The 24058-nt window shown below is 38.8% G+C and overlaps 2 protein-coding genes across 2 annotated transcripts; both read left to right on the top strand.

Annotated features, from left to right (window-relative positions):
* The first annotated feature begins 6972 nt into the window (after window positions 1-6972).
* Window positions 6973-9155, top strand: LOC117723326 (olfactory receptor 5AN1-like). The gene has a single exon (XM_034522878.2). The coding sequence runs from the start codon at window positions 6980-6982 to the stop codon at window positions 7916-7918; it is 939 nt and encodes a 312-aa protein (XP_034378769.1). The 5' UTR covers window positions 6973-6979; the 3' UTR covers window positions 7919-9155.
* An 8860-nt stretch (window positions 9156-18015) lies between these two features.
* Window positions 18016-23252, top strand: LOC117718813 (olfactory receptor 5A1-like). Its single transcript, XM_034516772.2, has 2 exons — window positions 18016-18429; window positions 21446-23252. The coding sequence occupies exon 2, from the start codon at window positions 21449-21451 to the stop codon at window positions 22415-22417; it is 969 nt and encodes a 322-aa protein (XP_034372663.1). The 5' UTR covers window positions 18016-18429; window positions 21446-21448; the 3' UTR covers window positions 22418-23252.
* The last annotated feature ends 806 nt before the right edge of the window (window positions 23253-24058 follow it).

The following is a 24058-nucleotide window of genomic DNA, read 5'->3' as shown; positions in this document are numbered from 1 at the left end:
CTTAAACTGAATACCACAAGGTTGGCTGTTCTGCCACCAGAATGCATAAAATAGTACAGAAATTAAGTGAGTTGCTGAATCAGGAGTTCTTCATGTTGTTGGTGATTTGGCATAATGTAATCCATAAAAGTGTACAATTTAAAGATGGCTTTATTTGCTCTCGTGTACAGTCTGTACTAAGAAATTGTGATAGCATCACTCTAAGAGTAATCCCACCATGTACACACACACATACCATAGTATGTATGCATGAAATGATGAATATTTGTGATAAAAGATATACCAGTACTTCTAATCTGATGTTACATTACTGCATATACTAAATTGTCATATACACTACAGACCCTACTAAAATGTCACATTGTACCTCACAAGTATGTACAGCTATGTTTCCATTAAAAGAGAAAATTTCAAAAAACACAGTAAACAGATCCCCAAGGGTCTTAAAAGCAAAATAAAAATTAAACCAAAGTATGATATTCCTAGCAGCACATCCAAAGCTGAGTATATTTGTATTTTTTTTTATATCTGTTGGAAGTTCTTTCCAAAAAGCTTGGTAAACATTCCTATACCAATTTCTAGGCATGAGTCTCAAAAAAATGAAGTGCTGTCTTAACTAAGGAACTTGAGTCTCTGAAAGTTGGTCTCAAGGTTGTCCTTTCTTTTCTTTTTTTTCTTTCCTTTTCTTTTCTTATTTTTCTTTACAGTCTAGCCATTACTCTCCCCTGTGTCCATAAGTGTGTGGGCTTATTTCTGAGTCTTCAATTCTATTCCATTGATTGACCTCTCTGTCTCTGTGGATATCAATTAAATCCTTTTGTTTCATAACTTTTGTTAGTTTCACTGTGTCTCTGTTTAGTTTATGTTTCACTGACTTGTCCATTGGTGAGAGTTGGGTGTTGAAGTCTCCAACTATTTCTGTTTGAAGTTCAATGTGTATGTTTATTTTTCAATGTGTGCTGAGCTTTAATAAAGTTTTTTAAAGAATGTAGGTGCCCTTGCATTTGGGGCAAACATATTCAGAATCAAGACTTTCACTTGGTTGTTCCCCTACCCCTTTGGTAAATATGAAGTGTCCTTTCCAGTCTTCCTTGATAACTTTTGGTTGAAAGTCTATCCTATTGAATATAAGAATGGCAACTCGGTTTTGTTTTATTGACAGTGTCCATTGCCTTACAGAAGCTTTGCAATTTGATGAGGTCCCATTTGTCAATTCTTGATCTTAGATCATAAGCCATTGGTGTTCTGTTCAGGTACTTTTTCCCTGTGCCTAGATATTCGAGGGTCTTCCCCACCTTCTCTTCTATTAGTTTCAGAGTATCTGGTTTGCATTCTTCTACATGCTGACCTCCAGTTGAGCCAGCACCATTTGTTGAAAATGCTGTCCTTTTTCTACTGGATGGTTTTAGCTCCTTTGTGAAAGATCAAGTGACCATAGGTGTCACTTCTGGATCTTCAATTCTATTCCATTGATCTTCATGCCTGTCTCTGTACCAATACCATGAAGTTTTATCACTACTGCTCTGTAGTACAGTTTGAGGTCAGGAATGATGATTCCCCCAGAAGTTCTTTTATTGTTGAGAATAGTTCTTGCCATCCTGGGCTGTCTTTCTAGGGAAAAGTAGGGGTTCTGTTGGAACAGGGAAGATTAGCTAGGATTTATTGCATAGCCATAACCTAGTGGAAGAAATCTGTATAATTGTTATCAAGATGAAGCTATAATTTCTTAAATGGTACAAAATTTACTTTGATTTTAAATTTAAGGTTTCCATTGGTAGGAGCTTCTTATTGATATAAAAGTGAGATGAATATTGTTACTCTCATAGGCATTGTGCCTGTATAATACATTTAGGAATAAAAGGCTTAGACCCAGTCCTTCTTTAATGTTCTTAACTAATTTGAGATGGTTAGCCTGTGAGTTAAGGGCCTATAGCAAATTCATGGTTTGTAGTTTATTCCTAGGGTGTTTTCTATATTTTATTTAGAAATAGCTGAGAGGAGTTAACAGACAACAGTCCAGATTACCTTACATGGATAGTTGGTTTTCAAAATGTCAGAAGTCCACAGAATTGACATTACAAACATTTCTGTATTAATGTTCATTTTTATTAGAGACCTCTCTGTTCCTGACAGCTTCCTGTCATGGATTCTAAGAAGAAATTGAGCATCTTTGGAGTTACTCCAGTTGTGTTGAGACAGCTACTAGGCAAGAATTGCCTCTTTCCATCTACAGACTAATTACTGTCCAGAAGAGGACACACTTGCAGAATAGTCGACTGATTATGTCTGCCTAGACAGAGTAATCAGCCCTTAATAATTCTGTATCACTAATGGCTGTCAGATGATCCTGGGCCAGAAGGCTGAAGATCAGATGCTTTAATGTTTTGTAGTATAGGGAGTGTCCCAGTGTTCCGCCGTCTCTATAAATTGGCTAAGTTATAGAAGCTATGCTTTGTGCTTCCCATAATTTCAGTTAACTCAGTCATTCTGGATTTCTGACAGGGTTGAAAACATATAGTCTCATAGCCAATCCTGGCTATTTACTTTGAGAGAAAGATTTGAGTGGATGGTTTTCAGCTGACATTCATTCTAAAGCCAAGAAAAAAGCCAGGTTCAAAACTAAGTGTTTTAGTTAGGAGAGATGACAGAGGTTCTGGTTAGCCAACAAAATGATGGACTGGGTATTAGGACTATCTTGTACCTCACTGGTACAAATTGGTATAATTATGCTCTAATTGTATTTTTGAGAGAAAAGTTTCATTTTAACAGGAAGTGTGCTATGTAGGAGGAGCTAAGGTGAGAGGAAGAGAAGGAGTAAGGAGAGAAGAAGAAGGAGAGGAGAAGCTAGGTGATGAGAGAGAGAAAGAGGGGGGGACATGGAGGCAGATGTTCACATGTCTCCACCAGTCAAAGATAGTTGATATATCTCTGTTGCGTATTGGGTTACACTTCTGATTGAGCATTACCAAACTTATAAAGCCTTTGATTAACATTTTTTTTCAATTGTATAAAAGCAAAAAGGAAAAAGAGGCATGGGATAGGGGTTTCTAGGGAGGGGAATTGGGGAAAGAGGATGGTATCTGAAATGAAAATAAAATCCCCAATAAAAAATAAATAATTTTTTAAAAAAAGAATGGCAACTCCACCTTGTTCCTTGGGACTATTTACTTAGAAAAGGTTTCTCTAACCTTTTACTCTGAGGTACTTCCTGTCTTTGTCATTGAGGTGTATTTCTTGTATGCAGCAAAATGTTAGATCCTGCTTTTTATTCAGTCTGCTAGCTTATGGTTTTTATTGAGGAATTGAGTTGATTAAGAGATATTAAAGACAGTTAGTTCCCATCACTTTTGTTGTATTAGGTGGTATTATGTGTGTGTGATTCTCTTCTTTTTGGTTTGTTGTGAGATGATTAATTTCTTGTGTTTTCTTGGGTGTAGTTACCATCATTGTGTTTTAGGTTTTTTGTCCTAGTATCCCTCTTAAGGCCAAGATTAGTAGAAATATGTTGTTTAAATTTGGTTTTGCCATGAAATATCTTGGTTTCTCCATCTATGTTGATTGTGAGTTTTACTGGTTATAGTAGCCTGAACTGGCATCTCTGGTCTTTTCAGGTCTGCATGACATTTGTCCAGGATCTTCTGGCTTTTAGAGTCTCTGTTGAGAAGTCTGGTGTAATTCTGATAGGTCTGCCTTTATATGTCACTTGGCATTTTTACCTCCCAACTTTTAATATCTTTCTTTGTGCTGTGCATTTAGTATTTTGATTATTATGTGACAGGAGCATTTTCTTTTCTAGTCCAATCTATTTGGTATTCTGTAGACTTAGTGTACGTTTGTGGTCATCTCTTTCTTTACCTTGAAGAAGTTTTCTTCTATGATTTTAGTGAAGATATTTTCTGTCTCTTTGAGCTGGGAATCTCTTTGCTATCTTCTATACCTATTATTTTTAGATTTGGTCTTTTCATTTTGTCCTGAAATTCTTGGATGTTTTGGGCTAGGAATTTTTAATGCCTTATACTTTCTTTGAGTATTGTGTCAATACCTTCTATGGTATGGGCTACACCTGAGATTCTCTCTTCTATCACATGTATTCTATTGGGCATGCTTGCATCTGTAGCTCCTGACCTCTTTCCTAGGTTTTCTATTTCCATAGTTACCTTTGTTTGTAATTTCTGTATTGTTTCCATTTTCATTTTTAGGTCTTAGACTGCTTTGTTCAAATCCTTCATCTGTTTGACTCTGTTTTCCTATATTTCTTTGAGAGGTTTATTTACTTTCTCTTTAAGAACTTGTACCTATTTAACTGTGTTTTTTATATTTCTTTAAGTGAGTTCCTTATATCCTCTTTGAAGGTCTCTACTATCTTCATGTGGTGAGATTTTGAGTCACTATCATGCTTTTCAGGTGTGTTGGAGTATCCAAGTCTTGCAGTGGTGGGAGAGCTGGGTTCTGATGATGTCAAAGTATATTGGCTTCTTTTGGTTATGATCTTCTGTTTGCCTTTCGCCATCTGGCTATATCTGGTGTTAGCTAGACTCGGTGTCTCTGTCTGGAGCTTGCCTCCTGTGTCTCTGCATTGCCGCAGATCTTCTGGGAAACCTGTAGACTTGCAGTGTTGAGACAGAGGGGTAAACAAGTAGATCTGCCCCAGCACAGATGCACATGGGAAGTGAAATGGCAAGGTTGTCCTCTTGTCCATTCAAACAAAGAACATTTCTCCAAAGGTTAGAGAACTTACTAGTACATTTAATGTGATTTATAAATCATGCTAGTGTTAGTGTACATGACACTTATCATGGAGTAATGAAACATCCAAGTTACTCACTGCTTTTAATGTTTAGTATTGAAAATTATTCATGTGTATATGCAAGAGGGCAGGAGATTAAACAATAAGAATTGTTTCTCCTCAAGCACTGAGCATTTGTCAGTGGTTGATTTTTGTATCACAAGTATTACTAAATTTTCCTTTTCAAAATCAACTTATAATTCCTTTTTCCAAATTTACTATATTTCTTGGAACAGTATCTCACTATGTATCCCTGCTTTGCCTGGAACTCACAAAGTAGATCAGCTTATCTTCATATCCCACATACGGGCAACAACTTTTGGGATAGTTCCCATTCCATTTTTTCTGAACCCACATGAAGACCAATCCACACATCTGCTACATATGTGTTGGGAGGCCTAGAACCAGCCCATGTATGTTCTTTTGTTGGTGGCTCAGTCTCTGAGGGCCCCAAGGGTTCTGGTTAGTTTATTCTGTTGGTCTTTCTATGGTGTTCCTATGCCTTTAAGGGCTGTAATCCTTCCTTCTATTCTTCAATAAGAGTCCCCAAGCTCCATCTACAGTTTAGCTGTGGGTATCTGTATCTGTCTGAGTCAGCTTCTAGGTGGAGCCTCATGGAGGACAACCTATTGCTGTCTGCAAGCATAACAGAGTATCATTAATAATGTTAGGGAATGCTGCTTACCCATTGAATGGGTCTCAAGTTAGACTGGTTTTTGGTTGGCCTTTCTTTCGCTCAGTCTCTGCTCCATCCTTCAATATTGCCAATATTTATATTTATTTCCAAGGTATTTATTTGTTCATTGGGCTCATGTTCACTATGTTAAAAATGATTAATTACTGATAGCTATACTATTAGCATCAGAAAGTACAAGTATTTTATTCAACTTTTAAAACATTTCATCTATTATCACTGACTAATTTCATCACAAAGTAGGGCAACTTTGTCTAGGAGTATACACATGGTTTTACCAATAATGCTTCTGTTAGTGAAAACTAACTCAAAAATTATATTTAAAATTATACCTCTATAGTTCTGTAAATAAAATATTTACTTTGATCATTTTTCTCCATCAAAGTCAATCTCATTATGTTGGCTCCCTTGTGATCTTTCCATGTAAAGACAAGAAAACTAATAAAGAGATAATTAAGAGGGCATATGTCTTCATTACCCAAAGAAATTTCACTTTCAGGGATAAGGCTCTTAATAGGCCTCTAAGTAGAGCAGGTATGGCTCACTGTCCATAGGACTGATAAGAGAGCTCTCAATTTCTCATAAAGAAAAAATATCAATACCAGTATTTCTATTCATAAACACAGCAATCATTCACAATTGATCATCAGCTCTCAATAATGATAACCACCATCTAATGAACAGACCTATGAACCTGGTTGTGTGCTGTGTACTGGCCTCCATTTTTAGTCACAGATGTCTCTATAAAGATTTAATTTGAAGACTTTTGTTACTCTCATTTTGGGGGGTGGACATTAGGAACACTCTAAACTCTGAAATCCTCACCACATTTCATGTAGCTTTCCAAGAAGCAACATACTCTGATATTAGCATAATCATGGGGACATCAAATAGTGAAGTCTACACAACTTCTCTAGAGTGCTTTCTGTGAAGGCTACTGAAGTAGACTTGTGTACATGGACTCACTCCGACAAAACAGCAGAATTATATATTAGAGTATTTTCCAGTTTGGAGACTGAAATATACTTATAAAGGGTTTCAGAAATTATTATAAATATTCTAAATTATTTCACTTATTTTGTTGGCAGAATAGACTTTTCTTTTCTTTTTTATTTAAGACAAGGTTTTACTATGTAGTGTTGGCTGGTCTAGAACTCACTATGTAGACAAGCTAGCTCCAGGTATTTGTCTGACTTTGCCTCCCGAGTGCTGGAATTGAAGGCATGAGCAGTCATGTCTGCTTCTATTTCTCACTGATTTTAATTCTTTAAAAATGTCACACAATGTGCTTTGATCAGATTACTATTTTCCCCAACTCCTCTCAGCATCTTCTTGACAGTTTGAGAATGGGACAGCTCTTTCCATGGGACAATGAGACATTTCTTCTTTTTCAGGGATCATTGAAGAAAGACAGATGGTGTGATATTGTAGTGCTATGATTCCACCCTGGTCACCTATAAACTTCTTGTCTCCCTTTTAATCTCAGGAACACCAGGGAAATGATTGCTAAGGGAAACAGCACCGAGATCACCTACTTCATCCTCCTGGGATTCACAGATTTACCCAGAATAATAATACTGCTCTTTATCACATTCCTGCTCATCTACATTACAACTCTGACCTGGAATCTGTCCCTCATTTTGTTAATAAGAATGGATTCTCACCTCCACACTCCCATGTATTTCTTTCTCTGTAACCTGTCCATTATAGACCTTTGCTATGTTACCTGCACAGTCCCAAAAATGCTCTCAAACTTTTTCCAGGAAAAGCAAACTATCAGCTTTGTGGGCTGCATGGTTCAGAATTTCTTCTTTTCCACCATGGGGTTGAGTGAGTCTTGTCTCATGGCAGCCATGGCCTATGACAGGTATGCTGCCATTTGTAACCCTCTTATGTATGCATCAATCATGTCACCCACTCTTTGTGTACTGATGGTGCTGGCATCCTATCTGTCTGGGTTCACTGCTTCTTTACTTCAGTTGTTTGCTTTGCTTCGTCTTCACTTCTGTGGAACTAATGTCATCAAGCACTTCTTCTGTGACATGCCACAGTTGTTACTTCTGTCCTGCACAAACACTTTCTTTGTACAAGTCCTGACTGCCATATTAACAATGATCTTTGGATTTGTAAATGTGCTAGTTATCATGATATCCTATGGCTACATTGTCTTTTCCATCCTGAAGATCACTTCAGCTAAGGGCAGATCCAAGGCATTCAACACCTGTGCTTCTCACCTGACAGCTGTTTCCCTATTCTACACCTCCAGTATCTTTGTCTATTTGAGTTCAAGTTCTGGTGGCTTCTCCAGTTTTGATAGATTTGTGTCTGTTTTCTACACTGTGGTGATTCCCATGTTGAACCCTTTGATATACAGTCTGAGAAACAGAGAAATCAAAGATGCTATGAAGAGGTTACAGAAAAAGACAATCTGCAGCTAGCAACACAGAATCTGAAATTTTTAAAACATGTGTTCTGCCACAACTGCTATTGCCCACAATAATATGCACATGGTTGGAACACAACAAAATTCATGGGCTTTTGGAGAAAAAAGTTTTACTTTAAAGCAAACCCTATTCCTGTAGGAACTAACTGACTTAATGCCATGGAAACACCTTTAAGATCCAGAGGATTACAGTCTCCATATAACACAATGACCATCTCATTATTCATTCTTCTATGCACAGGCATTTAAGAAACATCAAGTTTAGAAACATTATAAGACTGAAGAATGCTAACTCACAGAACTATGCCCATAGATAAGTTTCCCCACACAGGGTCCTAAATCCTCGTCACAACTATCATGACATAGTGTCCTAAAAGCTAGGGCATGACCATTGACTGTTCTGTGTTTCTGAACAGATGAAGATGATCTGCTAGGACTCCCTATTTATAAGACGTAGAGTTAAACAATGGTTTGATTGCATCTTCTAAAAAAAACCAACTTGAAACTGTTGGCTTCTTTCTAAGGAAATTGATGCTAAGAATTAGTAAGTTTAGGGTCATATACTTGCATCCATCAATCATAGCCTAAGAAAAAAGGAAGTGGTTTGAATCATGACAAATGATAAAAAGAAATTGCCATTTACTTAGTATTTTGATGGCTTCTTTCTGGTATCTAGAAGTGCTTCCCATAATTTCAGTTAACTCAGTCATTCTGGATTTCTGATGGGGTTGAAGACCTATAGTCTCATAGCCAATCCTGGCTATTTACTTTGAGAGAAAAGAACTGAGTGGATGGTTTTCAGCTGACATTCATTCTAAAGCCAAGAAAAAAGTCAAAACTCAACTCACTCAAAACTGAGTGTTTTAGTTAGGAGAGATGACAGAGGTTCTGGTTAGTCAACAAAATGATGGACTGGGTATTAGGACTATCTTGTACCTCACTGGTACAATTTGGAATAATTATGCTCTAATTGTATTTTGAGAGAAAAGTTTTATTTTAACAGGAAGGGTGATATGTACGAGGAACTAAGGGGGAAGGAGTACCGAGAGGAAGACATGGAGTAAGGAGAGGAGAAGATGAAGGAGAGGAGAAGCTAGGTGATGAGAGAGAGAAAGAGAGAGAAAGAGGGGGGCATGGAGGCAGATGTTCACGTGTCTCCACCAGTCAAAGACAGTTTATATATTTAGGTTGGGTATTGGGTTACACTTCTGATTGAGCATTGCCAAACTTATAAAGCCTTTGATTAACATTTTTTTTAAAAAAAAAAATGTATAAAAGCAAAAGGGGAAAGGGGGCAGGTGATAGGGGTTTTCTAGGGAGGGGAAATGGGGAAAGGGGGTGGCATCTGAAATGTAAATAAAAATAAATAAATAAACTTTGCTAACTACTTAGAAAAAATAAATAAATCTTTCAAAATGCTAAAAAAAAAAGAAAAGAAAGAAAGAAAGAAAGAAAGAAAGAAAGAAAGAAAGAAAGAAAGAAAGAAGAAAAGTCATGGCCAATAACTGTATCTGAAAATCTTGAGGAATCCTGTAATTTCTTACTATCCTACACTAAGCCCAGACAGTTTGCCCTGGCTTGACATAGACAATTGGATCAAGCCATCAAATTTATTTTTATATTTCTGGCTTCTGGTCAAGTTTGCTCTAAGAGGAATCATTGCAATGATAGTCACCACATAATCAATATTACAGTTATTAGCTGCACCCAATGTTTCGCGTACCTCTTTTGTGTCCCCTTCGCCCGCGAAGAAGGACACAGAGGCAGTAATCGGGTATCACTACAGACGAAGCTTTACTTCTTGTAACAGCAAAAGCGGAATAGACCCCAAGCTCGGGAAAGGCACTGCTATATATACCCTAGAGTGGCGTGTTCACTTCTGATTGGCTGTTCACTCATCACCCCATATTACGTCCCGGGATGGGCAGTGACTTTGGCGTGCTTTCTGCCTTTTGCAACTGTGCAGTCAGTTGTTTACAAGTGGGAGGACAGGCTGTCCGCGCCATCTTGGAATGGCAAATCACTGCGGCTCCCAACAACCTAAAACTCTAGAACATTCCTGTGTATGTCCAACATTCTCCATCTTACTGTCCTGTGTTCCCAAAGGTGATGCAATAGTTGTAGTGAAATAACAAGAACTAGACTGATGAGGTAGTTCACTGAGTAAAGGCACGTGTCACCAAATGTGACAGCTTTTGTTCTATCCCAGGACTCTTCAAGGTGAAAGAAGATAACAAGCACATACCATAACACTCTGAAGGCATGAACAAGCCTGCACACATAGTTTTTAATTTAAAAAAATATGGACAAATGTAAGGCTCAACTCTTTTTTGATGAACCACACAAAGGAGTAATCATTTACTAACCTGTGTTCACAGAACTGGTTTGACCCGCTTGATGTAAAACTCAGCAGGGATATCCATCCTACTTGCATATATGATGCGCTCTATGCCCCCATATATAATATAAGCAAAATCTTCCTGAGTTTCACTGCTTTCATTTGAACCTCACTTTCTCATGCTTCCTGCTCCTTTCCATGCTGGAAAAGCCCATGCACAGTACTGCTGTTGTGAGAATTTTGGTTTCTTTAAAAATACAGATATGTTATCTGAATATATTTTTGTTTTAATCCCAGATGTGGGCTATTGGGCTGAATCAGGTTGTCCGAAGCAGCTAACTATAACTTGTCTCCTGCTTTGACAGGGGTGTGATTTTGCCCATTGAAGATAGTTTACGTTTGGAATTCTGGGGACTCCTGAGAGGACTTGAAAATGCCAAAGCCCTAATAGGGGTTGGCAGCTGTTGCTCCCCCTGCCGCTGCTATTGATGTTTGGTTGCTGGTTGCTGGTTGCTGGTTGCTGCTGGCTGCTGGCTGCTGGCTGCTGGCTGCTGGCTGCTGGCTGCTGGCTGCTGGCTGCTGGCTGCTGGCTGCTGGCTGCTGGCTGCTGGCTGCTGGCTGCTGGCTGCTGGCTGCTGGCTGCTGGCTGCTGGCTGCTGGCTGCTGGCTGCTGGCTGCAGCATGCTGCTTGCTGCTTGCTGCTTGCTGCTTGCTGCTTGCTGCTTGCTGCTTGCTGCTTGCTGCTTGGAGATATCCTGGTGATGAAGATTGAACTTGCTCCAAGAAACTCAACACCCATAATCAGCAGGAAGCAGTCTAGTGATATTGACACCCCTTTCCCCCTCTAACTTTCTTTCTCTCCTACCTAGAGTTTGGGGGTTGGAAGAGATGGAGGAAGGTAGTAGGGAAAAGAAGACAATAAAGTAGCCAAAAGAATGGTTACATGCTGCTTACTGGCCCCTCTTCCCACAAGCACAGGAATAGCCACGGCAGTCACTCACAATCATGGCTCGGAACCCTCACAAACTGGGTGTGGAAGCATCTCTCTTCAAAGCTGCCAGGCCAGATGGCTAGCTGGCATTGTCTAACTAGAAGACAGGCAAAGCACAGACGTTTTTGGACCACATTTTAGAAGCAAAAATGCAGCCAAGTTCTGAAATAAAACTATAATGTTAGACTTTGATTCAATGTCTGCACATATAGAAAATCCAGCATGCATGAAGTATGGTTTGTTATTCTATGACAGAGTTCTGATTAATCTAATAAAATTTTGGTCTTACAAAAAAGCAAAGTGAATGCTTTTTTTTTTTCTTATAAAATCTTTAAGAAGAAGAAAACTTGACATGACCCAAAAAAGGAAAGCCATATCTGACTTTTGATTCATTTTTGACAATTGTGAGCTAAGAAAGTAGCTTTCAGGGGACATCTAATTCCTAATCTTGACCCTCAGCCTACAATACAAATGAGACTCCATGTAGGTTTAACTGATATTTGGATGTGCATTGTGAGCCTACCCTAGAAGCTGTGGCTTCTAAAAAGCCCTGTATCACTGGCCTGCTCTCCTGTTATCTCCTGCATCCTGTGACAGATGCCATTACCAACTGGGTATATTGTTGTGCACCTGCCTACATACCACCTATTTCCCATCTAGTTCCTGCTTTTGGTACAAAACACAACTGGTGTTCTTTCTGCATTTAACATGTTTTAGTGTTGATGGATTTGCATCTTGGGAGGCTCTGGAATCATTCTGTACCACATATGTTATCTTTGGTAGTTTTCTGACAGAAGGGCATGCAGGAAATTTCTACTTTAGCCAGCTAAGTAGTCTATCCTAGTTTTGTAAGCATGCTGTGGCTTACCCCCAGGCTTCCTACACGATATCCTGAACTCTTCCTCTGAGTCATTCTGCAGGTTGGCCTTTTTAATGCATCTATTTGATTTTGATTTCATTAACTTATTTTACTTAATACCACTTGAAATTTGCAGATCATGATTCTATTTATGGATATCAATACAATGTTTGATATATGTATTCAGTGTGAAATAATGATGTCTTTTTTACTGTTCTTTTGCTGTGAAGAGACACCATAATCAAGGTAACTGTTATAAAAGAAATCATTTAATCATAGGCTTGCCTACAGTTTTAGAGTGTTAGTCCAAGATCATCATGCCAAGCAGACGGGCATAGGGTTAGAACAATAGCTAAGAGCTTAACTTAAAGGCAGATAGAAGGAGGGAATGGGGGGGGGGACTGGGCTTGGCATAGGCTTTTAAAACATCTAAGCACATCCCTAATGACACACCTCCTTCAATGTCAATGAGTCCTGGCTTATGCAGGGTAATTTATAGAAGAAAAGAGAGAAACTGTAGGATGAATTTAGGCTTCTCAGCTGCAATGGATCAGCCTCTCAAGAACTGAACACTGATAGCTTTCTAGAAGCTCTTTTTATTGTTATACAAAAGTCAATTTTAGCAAGTCAATTTTGGCATGCCTAAATGCCATGTCTAGGGATTGACTTGAAAGACTCATCATCTATAATACCAACCAACCAGAGCTCCCAGGGTCTAAACCACCAGCCTGGGAGCACATAGGGAGGGACCCAGGACTCCAGCTGTACATTAGGGGAGGATGGCCTAGTCAGGCATAGGTGGGAGAGGAGATCTTTGGTCTCGTGAAGGCTGAACATGGAGTGGGGAGGAATTTGAGGGTGGGGAAGTGGGAGTGGGGGGTAGGTGGGGGCATATCCTCATAGAGGAGGGGTGATGGGATAGGGGGTTCCTGGGTGGTGGGAGGAATGGGGTAAGGGAATAAAATCTGAAATGTAATTATAATATCGAAAGAAAGAAGGAAAGAAAGAAAGAAAGAAAGAAAGAAAGAAAGAAAGGAAGGAAGGAAGGAAGACTCGTCACCTAAGCTATTCTCAGCCATACAAGATTTCCTGATTTACCAAGCATGTCTTGAGACTAAGTTATGTGAAGGCTCTGAGAGCCCTTCAAAAGAACAACCCCATAAAATCTCAGATGACAATCACTGACAAAAGGCTACTTCAAAGCTTAGGTGTCATTATTCCAGATTCATTTCAGACACAACAGTTTTGCTAAAATTTTGCTATGTTTCAACAAGGACGTGCTATAGGCTTAGATTTTTCAAAACCTACTTTTAAAGGGTTTTTAAATGTTTTACCCTCCCTTCTAGCCTATCACCCACCAGAGATAGTGGAAAGGAAAGGTTATTAGGACAAAAGAGAGTGTGGACCTATTTAGAAATGGTTCTTTGGGGAGAATTGAATCTGCATTATCAGGATATCAGCAGTTCAATTCACACACATCAACAGCTGTAACTCAATCCAGAAGAAACCACAAGAGTCTGCCAATCAGCCAGAGTCTGCAGAAGGAGCAAGAAGATGCTGGAATATCATGAGAAGTTTTTTGGTGTCTTTTTCTCTATGAAGTCATGACAAATGACCATTAGGAAAAAAAGCAAGGCAGACCAATGCCAATGCCACAGTGTCATCAGTGAAGACCAGCATCATCAAAGCCCAATGAAGACCAGCAAAGATTGGCAAGGTGAACCAATGCTAGAGCATCTTCCACTGTCTGTTGAGTTATACTTGTACCCTTTCCAAACATGTGTCCTCTCAAGCATCTGCTCTAGAAAAACATCACATGCTCTTTTTCCAAACAGCTTCTAGAAAAATACCATGTGTCTGCCTCAGCAAAACATCTTCTCATATACATCCTCTTGTAAGACAGTTTCAAAAAATTCACATGACCCAATTAAGTCTCCAAAGAAATCAGAAATTTCTACTTCAACACACCTTCTAATCCTTCTCAAATTATGTCACTAACTGGGGATCAGCATCCAAATATATGAGCTTTGTGGGAATATTCTTATTCAGTCTACCATAGATGATATTAAGGTAATGAATATATTTACCACAGCCTGCTTTTTTTCTTGGGCATTTGGTGTGTGCTATGTTTGGTCTGCAAAAAGACATGTTTTAACAACTGGATTCCCAGAATGAGACATTTGGGAAGTGGTGGAATCTTTGAAATATTGGAATGGTTATGAAAGATTGTCAATGGTTATTAGTGGCATACCATGCAAGGGCTTGTGGACCCAGTGGACCCATGCAATCAATCCTTTTCTGTCTGCTTCCTGGGTCAGAATGTAAGCAGTTTACTCCAGTATGCTCCCACCATTACCACCCAGTGCTCCTGTCCCAGCCATAAAGCAATGACACTGTCCAGTCTTGTACTGCACTGCCTGTGTAAAGGTTACACTGTGGCTATGTAACCTTTCTATCTTTATCAGCTAATTCCCTCAGGCATCTCATAAAAATGGATCTCATCTCTAAATGTTATTTTCTTCAGTCAGAGATATTAAGATTCAGAGGAGAAAGGGTGACGTCTCTCATCCATATTCTTTTTGTGATGTTATAAATCTGTCTCTTTAGGTTTCTAAAAGAGAAAGATGGTTTTACAGTATACTCTTTGTCACCTTGTTTTCAGTAACTAAGTGCTAGACTTGGTGTTGGGTATCAGAATAATACCCAGCTTCCCAATGCATTTAATATGAGCTGAACAAATTAATTAAACATACTATTTTAATATAGGTGTTAGTAATTTGACTCATGGAGTCAAAACTACCATGTTACTTATACTCACCATTAATGATTCAGCATATTTTATTACAGCATACATCCATTTTGTCTTTTTAAAAAATTTGCTCTTAAAAGCATGCACATATATATGTATATACATATATATGCATGCTAAGAGTTTATATAAAATAGAGCTATCTTTGGGATACTTCCCTTGAAGTTACTGGTTAGAGAGGTCCTGACGCAACCAAAAACAGCACAAGCTACTGCCTCTGACTTTTATAGAACACCATAGCAAAATGCCAAGGCTATTGATAAATATACTTCATATTTTAGTTGCCACCCCAACATCATACCTTCATGATTCTCTTAAACTTCTAAATTCTCTTAAACTGTAAGACAAAATAAATCCTTCCCCCAGCTTATTGTTTTTGTCAACTGTTCTGTCAGAGCTACAATAAGAACAACACAGGTGGCTAGAAAAAGTCAGAGAGAAGTGGATTGACTCTCAAAGAACAACCCTAGAAATCAAGGCAGCAGGAACCTGCACAGGGTGGACAAAGGCTGGAAACTAACACTTCAGCTGAAAATCTTTGCAAAATAACTAGGTTTCTAGACCTTTCACTCCTTTTGTGTTCAGATAGCCTTTCCTACTATCTGTCATCACTCCAGCAAAACACAGAGAGAGGTCTATAATCAAGGAAATTGGACCAAGTTCCATGGGCTCATGACTATGATTGGCACACACACACACACACACACACACACACACACACACACACACAAGCTAAAACAAAGGGGGTGAGGTCATATCTACACAGTGAGGTACTGAAGCCCATCCTTCCCCATACATTTATTCTACTCTATCCCATTAGCTCTTGAAACACTGCTTGCTGAGTTACTGTCTCCTAGGAGACAGGAGGCTTCTATGCAGAGCCAAGCCTTCCCAAGACATGCATGGTTCCACAGATCAACCATAAGTCCCTGTAGGAGCAGTAGTAGAAGATCAATCAACAATAGTCCATGACTATGAAAGCCAAGTTTCAAGCTTCTGTCTTTGAAATGTTGACTTTACTTTTTTAAAACAAATCTAGTTCCATATCAAAAATGAGTGACAAGGTCTAGTCTGGCTACTCTTCCTGCCCTCCTCATCCATGCCTTTTCCTCAACACTCCACATCTAGCCCAGGTCCTGTGCCCTATGTCCCAACTAACTCTGGCCTTCTTTGTCTGCACTGCAGTCAATTTCTAGGCTTCTTTCAGGACTTTTCCTACCTATACCCAAACCAACAGTCCCCTATCATACCACATTCAATTTCTTCTGTGTTTTGATAAATTTTTTTCATATTTCTTTTTATCTGTCCTAGATTCTCTACTTTAAGTCCAAATATTCTGCCTTTTGCTTGATTCATTCTACTTATAAGACTTTCCTTTGAATTTGTAATTGGATTACTTGGGTTTTTCAATTCCATATTCATTACAGAGTAAGTCTTCTTCAACATTGCCATCTCCTTAATGAATTCAGTTCTCAAGTCTACATTGTCTTCGTCATTTCTACCCTCTACATAAGTTTGTGTTTTCTAGGGCATTTATTCTCCTTAAGCTTTATCCTTTGATTTCATTGATCTGTTTCTTTGTGTCTTCTTAAAACTCCTTGAATTCTCTGATGAATTCTGTGTTCTGGAGTTTATCTAGATAATTCTCATTGACAAGGATTTCTAGAGGATTGGTAGGTTTGGGAGAGAAGATGTTGGCTTAATCTTTCCTGTTGTTATTTGTGGGATATTTGAGCATGTGGACTTCTTTTGTTAGCTCCTTTACTAGTTAGCTATGGATAAAGCAGAATAGAGAAAAGGAGAAGATGATGGGGCACATTGGGTCTAGAGGTTAGAAATGGCTTGAGTGAAATGAAGCCAGGTGAACAGAGGGAACTGGGCTGGTGTACAGGTTGTGTTTCCTGTTCCAAGCTTGGAGTATGGAGCTAGACCTACCTGGTTGGAGAGATTGGATGTGACATGGGAGAATCCTGTGGTTTGAGGTATGGAAGTTACTGGCCCAAGCCTTGCTCTTTTGCAATAAACATAGGGGAAGCTAAACTATGTTAGTATATTGATTGTGAAACCCAGACCTAGTCTGCAGGGTTGGAGAAAAGCTGTGAATAGGAGGTCAGGGATACTTATCAGGCTAGACCCTGGAGAAGGACTGGAAAGTCTGGATACTTAGTGGGAGTGATGCAGGTGGCCTAGTTTGAACATGTTGGTGGTCTCTGTTATGGCAAGTGCTGGTAGAAGCCTAGGTGTTGGCTTTGGCACTGGCAGGGGTGGTCAAACTCTAAACAATAGTTTAAACATGATTTTGTTACATATGACTAAGTAAAAAATTTTAAAGGGACAAAAGAAAATAAAATAGGAGGCAGATTATGGTCACGTGGAGAAATGATCATATTATGTATCTGAATATACTGGCTTATTCTGTAGCCTGGGTGATCACTTATACTTCCCTTAAGATGCTCCTCCCATGTAGCGCCCAGTATTTTCCTGAAGGAAAAGTCAAAACCTGAGGACCAATGGACATGAACTTAAAGTTTGTTGGTAACTTGTTACAAAACAATAAGCATTTTCTTTCTGTGCATTTGGATAGAGAAAATCACAAGATCAGGTAGAGGGAAGAGGAAGGCTCCGCCTAGGTATGTGCTTTGGGAACTTCATATATCATTTGTCTTTTCTAATTTTTCTAAACCCATTACTAGGTTAGAAACTCATTCCTGTTCTTTTCCTCTTCTTCTCTGCTATTATGTTCCTTCAGTCTCGTCCTTATTCTTTAAACCATTGAGCTATACAAGAACAAAGGGGAAAGAGATCTATTTGTCACTTCTCATTTCCAAATATCTGTGACATCTTTTTTAATATATTCCACTCATGCAGTATCATATAAAAGTTAAGAGAATTGGCCTAGAATACAAAAATAGAGAACTTGAGAATCCATTACAGGGAGTCCAATTCAGAGTCACAGAGAGAAAGTGATGGTTTCCATGTAAAACTGGCATAGTGGGTAACAAGATTAGGCGTGACCTCTGTATGAACTCTAGGATACTTTCAGGATAAAAGGAAGGTTTGTTGACTTCGAAATGTCTCAAAAGATGAATGTTTTCCCAAAAGAGTGGCGAGCCTGAGCAGGGAACCCTTTCCTCAAGCTGATCTCTCCTCTATAACCCAGGAGACCTGTTATTCGGTTTATACAGCTTTAATTGCTTACTTTTGGTGTGATTTGTGCACTCAACTCTTATCTTACATGTGATATAGAAAATCCACAAGTACTTAAAAGCTTCTTGCTCCACAGCTGGCTCATTGCTGAAAAAGATGGAGTCCAACTTTGCAAACAATAAAGCAATTGCTCAACTCAAAGTAGTAAAGAAATGAGATACATGCTCCAGAACATAGAAGTGGAAACATTTATTGGTCACTTCAGAATTCATGGGTGTGCCACAAAGAAGAGGGAGCTGGATCACAAGAAAAGAAACCTTTCCAAAGACTCCAGGTGAATCCCTTACAGATTCTGTAACAAGGTATGTCAAGGGGCTCAGATCCGGATACAATTTTATAGATTTACAAATAGCTTTGTCTATTCATCCTTCAATGCTAGGTTTTACCATGTAGTTGGTTTTGTGCAGTTTTTTAACACAGCAATCACATCTGTAGAAGGGTGATCTGAATATGTAGGCTGTGTGAATATACATTAGCATATGACAAATGGGGACCAAATGGATGGTTTGTAAAAGCCTTTCCTCATTCAGTTGATGTTGAGGTCTGAGAACACAGACTCAGAATAAAAGCTGTGAATTGGTTTTGAGGCACTTAACCTATCTGATTTCTTTCATTAAAAAAAAAGTTAAATTTATAGAAACTATTGTTCCCTACAGAGCAAATCTAGTATATTTTGATAAACATACTAGATTTGAAGTCAGAAAGTATCTCCTGCTTTGCTCCTTTCGTTTAACATTGCTTTCCCATGGTAGAGTAGGTATAATCAGCAATGATTTAGTGAGAATTTCAAAAGACTGAGAGAAGCTTTTTTTAATATTATCATGATACAAAAATGATAAATACTTGAAAAAATAAATATGTTTAGCCTGCTTTCAGCATTGTAAAATGCAAAATGTACAGAAGCATTACATGGCCATGTCATTACCTTTTGTTTCAATTACAAAGATTTTTTAATTCTATGCCCAAATTAGGAAGATGGTTCAGTTGTAAAGTGATTGCCATACAAGCATAAGGACCTGAGTTTGGATCATCAACATCCATGTAATAAGTCAAGTATTGTGACATGCACCTGTAATCCCAGTATTGGAGAGGCAGAGTTAGGTGGATCCCTACAGCTCTCTGGTCATCCAGTCTAGCCAAATTCAAGTCCAGGCTCAGGAAGAGACCCTCTCTCAAAAAATTAAAATAGAGAGTAAATAAGCTAGGCACCCAATGTTAATCTGTGGTTTCTACGCACATTTACACATAGATGTATATGTACACACACATTTTCATAATCAACACTGAGGGACCTTTTTTTGAAACAGGATCTCACTATGTTGTATAAGTTGGTCTTTAAAATGTGAACTGAAGCAACTCTTTACCTTATCCTTCTGGGTGGTGTGCCTACTGGGATACCCTACCAGACCTAGCTATGAGGAACTTCTGAATGTGTGACTAGGATTAACAAAATGAAAAGAAGAGTGAGGAGGAGAAAGAAATGAAAAGAGGAACCAATCAATGTAGTGCTTGGTTTGAGATTAGTCCCATCTTCATTGTTCCTAGTAGATAAAATTCTTCATATTTTGTATCTGACAATGGTTGGTTTAATCATGATTGCTTTTTCAATGTCATCTAAGTAAATACTATGAAGAGCTGTCAGTTGATATCTTAAAAGAAAGGAGGATATCAGAGTTTGTTTATGTTATCATTCAATGTCCTTCCCTTTTCATTTGCTAAGTAAGCTCAAATGGAGGTTGAGTAAGGAAAGTATATTATACCAAAAAATGGTGAGAAAACCTAGGAGAAAGTGGACCAAACTATCTCAGGACACGTTTTATCTGAAACAAAAGAAGAAAGATTAGGCCTTTTTCATTAACACCAGGCAACTGAAAACAAGGCTTAGTTAGGAATAGCAATACCTAGTGGGTGGAGAAAACAACACAGAAATATAACAATATATCTGAGGTGAGTGATATCATGTCTGGCTTAACCCAGGTGTGGTTTGCTGTGGCTGTTTTCTCTCTCAGAGTTTCATGGATGCATATTTAGCAGGTGCTGCTATGGAAAGCTGAGTTCCAGGTTATCAATTACTATAGCCATTTTGAAAGATAATATGCTACCTTATAGTTTCATCTTCTCTAAGGAGGACAAATTACCCTCCCTTTCTTGGAGAGCAGGCAGCAGCCCTGCTTTTATACTCCTTTACTGAGAGCATATGTAAAATGCTCTGGTAAATGTACTGGGGTGTGTGTGTGTGATATTCATGTTTTTCTGGATATGTATTGTGCATTTGAAGATGTGTATAGAGGCCAAATGTTAGGTATCTTTCTTGGTAGCCATCCACTTTGGTGTTTGTTTGTTTGTTTGTTCTTTTGTTTTGTAATTTGTTTTTGAGACAAGTTCTCTCACTAAATATTGTCATGAATGTTAGACTCCATAACCAGTTGCAATATCTCCCAGTCTGCACTGGCCCCCATCCACTCAGCTCTGAGGTTACAGACATACTCTGCCAGACCCTGACTTCTATGTGGGTGCTGTTACCTGCATGGAGACTCGGGCCCTCATGCTTAGTAACATGAACCAATAGAAGCATCTTCTCAGCCCTTGTTCTCTTGTGATTGATAGCACTTTCAATGACCTTCTCATTGCCCAGTTCATTTGCACAGCAGTGTCTCTGAGATAAGTTCTGTCAATAAAGAAATATTTGAAGAGATATTCTTAACTCCCAGGAGTCTTTTAAGAGTCTGCCTTTTCAGATGTCCACGTGTCTCCACCAGTCAAAGACAGTTTATATATCTAGGTTGGGTATTGGGTTACACTTCTGATTGAGCATTACCAAACGTATAAAGCCTTTGACTAACAATTTTAAAAAATTGTATAAAAGCAAAAAGGAAAAGGGGGCATGGGATATGGGATTTTCTAGGAAGGGGAAATGGGGAAAGGGGATGGCATCTGAAATGTAAATAAAATATAAAATAAAATATGAAAAAAAACAATAAATAATAAAAATTTTAAAAAAATAAAAAAAGAGTCTGCCTTTCTTTCTGCACTTAGCTGGTAACAGCGTACATGAATTGATTATAATTATGACTCCCCAGGAATATTTTACATCTTACCTGGCTATAGAAATTTTTTTTCATAGGAGGGAGGCTTTGACTTATCAACTCATGAAGAACATTGTTTTCTATGCTACTGCTCTTAAATAAGAAAAGGCAGAGATTGATATATTTTACTGAGAAACAATGAGGCACCATACCCAAGATTCTGGTGTGGAGTGGAATGAGGTGCGTTGTTGAAAGAAGAAAAATAACATAATCTTCTCTCACCTTTTCTCAGCAGATGATGCCCAGCACATCTATGTTGGGAGATGGAAACCACACTTCTGTGGCCATGTTTGTCCTCCTAGGGCTCTTGGACCAAGCTGAAATGCAGCTTATCCTTTTTCCTATCTTCCTAGGGACCTACCTTATTACTCTGATTTGGAACCTGGGCCTTATCATTCTCATCAGAATGGACTCTCACCTGCAAACACCCATGTACTTTTTTCTCAGTTTCTTGTCATTTATAGATATATGCTACTCTTCTTCCATCAGCCCAAGGATGCTTTCAGATTTCTTAAAAGCAGAGAAAACAATTTCCTTCGTTGCTTGTGCCACTCAGTATTTTGTGTTGGCCTGGATGGGTGCGTCCGAGTGCTGCTTGCTGGCTGCCATGGCATATGACAGGTATGTGGCCATTGGTAACCCTCTGCAGTACTCAGCCATCATGGCTCCAAGTCTTTGCTGGAGAATGGTTACTGGTGTCTATGGGAGTGGATTCTTTAGTAGCTTTATTCAAACAGTTGCTTGTTTTAATCTCTACTATTGTGGGCCAAATGTCATTCATCATTTCTTCTGTGACATGCCTCAGATCATTTCCTTATCTTGCTCTGATCCCTTCATCAGCCAGCTGGTTCTTTTCCTGGCATCTGTTTTTATTGGGTTTGGCTCTTTCCTTGTTATCCTCTTATCCTATGTATTCATTGCAGTTTCCATCCTGAAAGTGGCCTCATTCAAAGGCTGTGTCAAGGCCTTCAAGACATGTGGCTCCCACCTGGCAACAGTGACTCTCTTCTATGGCACAGTCCTTTCTGTGTACATGCACCACAGCTCTCAGCACTCCACAAAGCAAGACAAGGTGCTGTCAGTGGTCTATACCATCCTCATCCCCATGGTAAACCCTCTGATCTACAGTCTGAGAAACACAGAGATCAAGGGGGCCCTGAAGAGAGTAATGAAGAAGGCAGCACATTTACCTCAGAAAGCATAGCATCTGGGCAGGTGTTATACTTAAGAGGAAGGCAGAAGTTAAAACATGGAGGATACCTTCTGTAGACCTTTCATATTAACAGATGTAGTAATAATGTAGCTGAGCAGACAGATATAGTAATCACCTGGCTTACTTGGCACCTGGGGTTACTGTGTTAGCTGTTTTGAGGTGGTCTAAAACAATGATGTCTAAACTGAATACAGTTTTTAAAGTTTGCTTCTCAGTGTCTTCTGAGTATGACGAGACCTTTACACTCATGAGCTTAGCACCTGTGGTTGCCTATACAAGATCTATATAATATCAAACCAATCAACACTTTAACATGGATAGGAGAGGGGCACATGAGTCCTCACCCCTAAGATGAGAAGCTATTTGACAGTTGATGACTGTATTGGGATGGGGCACTATTTTTAAGGGGATGGGCCCTCACAGGTGGATGACCACATACCTATGCATGTATGGGCAGCACTAATTGGACTCAGTGGCTTATTTTTTAAAATGCAAGGCATGAAATTTAAAAAAGGAATGTGACGATGATGTGAAAATTTTGAAGGACATGGGATGTGGATATGAGCAAAACATACTGTATGTATATATGAAATTCTCAAAAAATAAAGAAATAAAGAAAAAGACAATAGTATGTAGCTAAATCCCAGATACATAACACCTTAATATCACGGTGGTTTTTATAATAGCATGTTTTGAAAGCTAATGCACATAGAGAGATGGCAAGAACTAGGAGTGGACACAACTTTACATTTCTTCATATTGTAGTGATTTTAGTTAAGTGATTTTTACATTGTAGTAAACATAAAGCTATGTGATATATAAATGAATGTATGGAATTGAAAATGAGTTAAAATAAATATTTTATAATTTTAGGCCCAAGCAAAAACACAGAATGAGAATAAATGAATAGTAAAGATAGAAAAGGAAGAGAGACAAAAGGAAGGAAGGGGTAGAAATAGGGGGAAAGGAGAGTAGAGGAGAACAGGACAAGGGGTGGAATAGGATAGAAAGGGAACAGAAGGGTGAAGAGAGAAGGATACAATTAGAGAAGAAGAGGGACAAGGAGAAGAGAGGAGACATAGTGGGGACATACAACCATTGCTGGGTTACTTCTCAAATAAATGTCTTTTTCCTCCTATTTGATGAAGCTTTGTTGAAGCAGCAAGATCAAGAGTTCAAGGTCCCCTTCACCTATTTAGTGAGTTTTAGGTCAGCTTAGATATATGATACAATAGATGTAGATGATAGATAGATAGGTAGATAGATAGATAGATAGATAGATAGATAGATATTGATAGATGATAGATAAGACATGATTGTTGCATATAATATGAAAATTTCACTAGCTGTTTCTCCAGAGCTCTGCCCAAAATCTTGTCTGGCTCCACCAAGCCACCAACGAGTGCCCCTCCACTTCCTGGCTGTGCCCTTTCTCCTGCCTACCTTAGTCACCATGGATGAAAAACAATAGACAATTTTAATATTTTAAAACTAGACAGATGATCTGTTGCTGGAGCTGATCCTGTGCCACAGCTCTCTGTACCCAAAAACCACCAGGAGAGAGCTGGTCTCCCAGGAGCACAGGTAAGATCACCACTTCTGCTCAAATACTTGACCCAAGAGGGACCCGCT

Source organism: Arvicanthis niloticus, chromosome 1 (assembly GCF_011762505.2).
Source record: "Arvicanthis niloticus isolate mArvNil1 chromosome 1, mArvNil1.pat.X, whole genome shotgun sequence".
In the NCBI taxonomy this organism is placed as follows: domain Eukaryota; kingdom Metazoa; phylum Chordata; class Mammalia; order Rodentia; family Muridae; genus Arvicanthis; species Arvicanthis niloticus.
Note: the sequence above shows the minus strand (reverse complement) of the source record. Positions and strands in the feature narration are given on the sequence as shown.

Excerpts from the sequence above, each read along its gene's own strand:
- LOC117723326 (XM_034522878.2), top strand. The coding sequence starts at position 6,980 with ATGATTGCTAAGGGAAACAGCACCGAGATCACCTACTTCATCCTCCTG.
- LOC117718813 (XM_034516772.2), top strand. The coding sequence starts at position 21,449 with ATGATGCCCAGCACATCTATGTTGGGAGATGGAAACCACACTTCTGTG.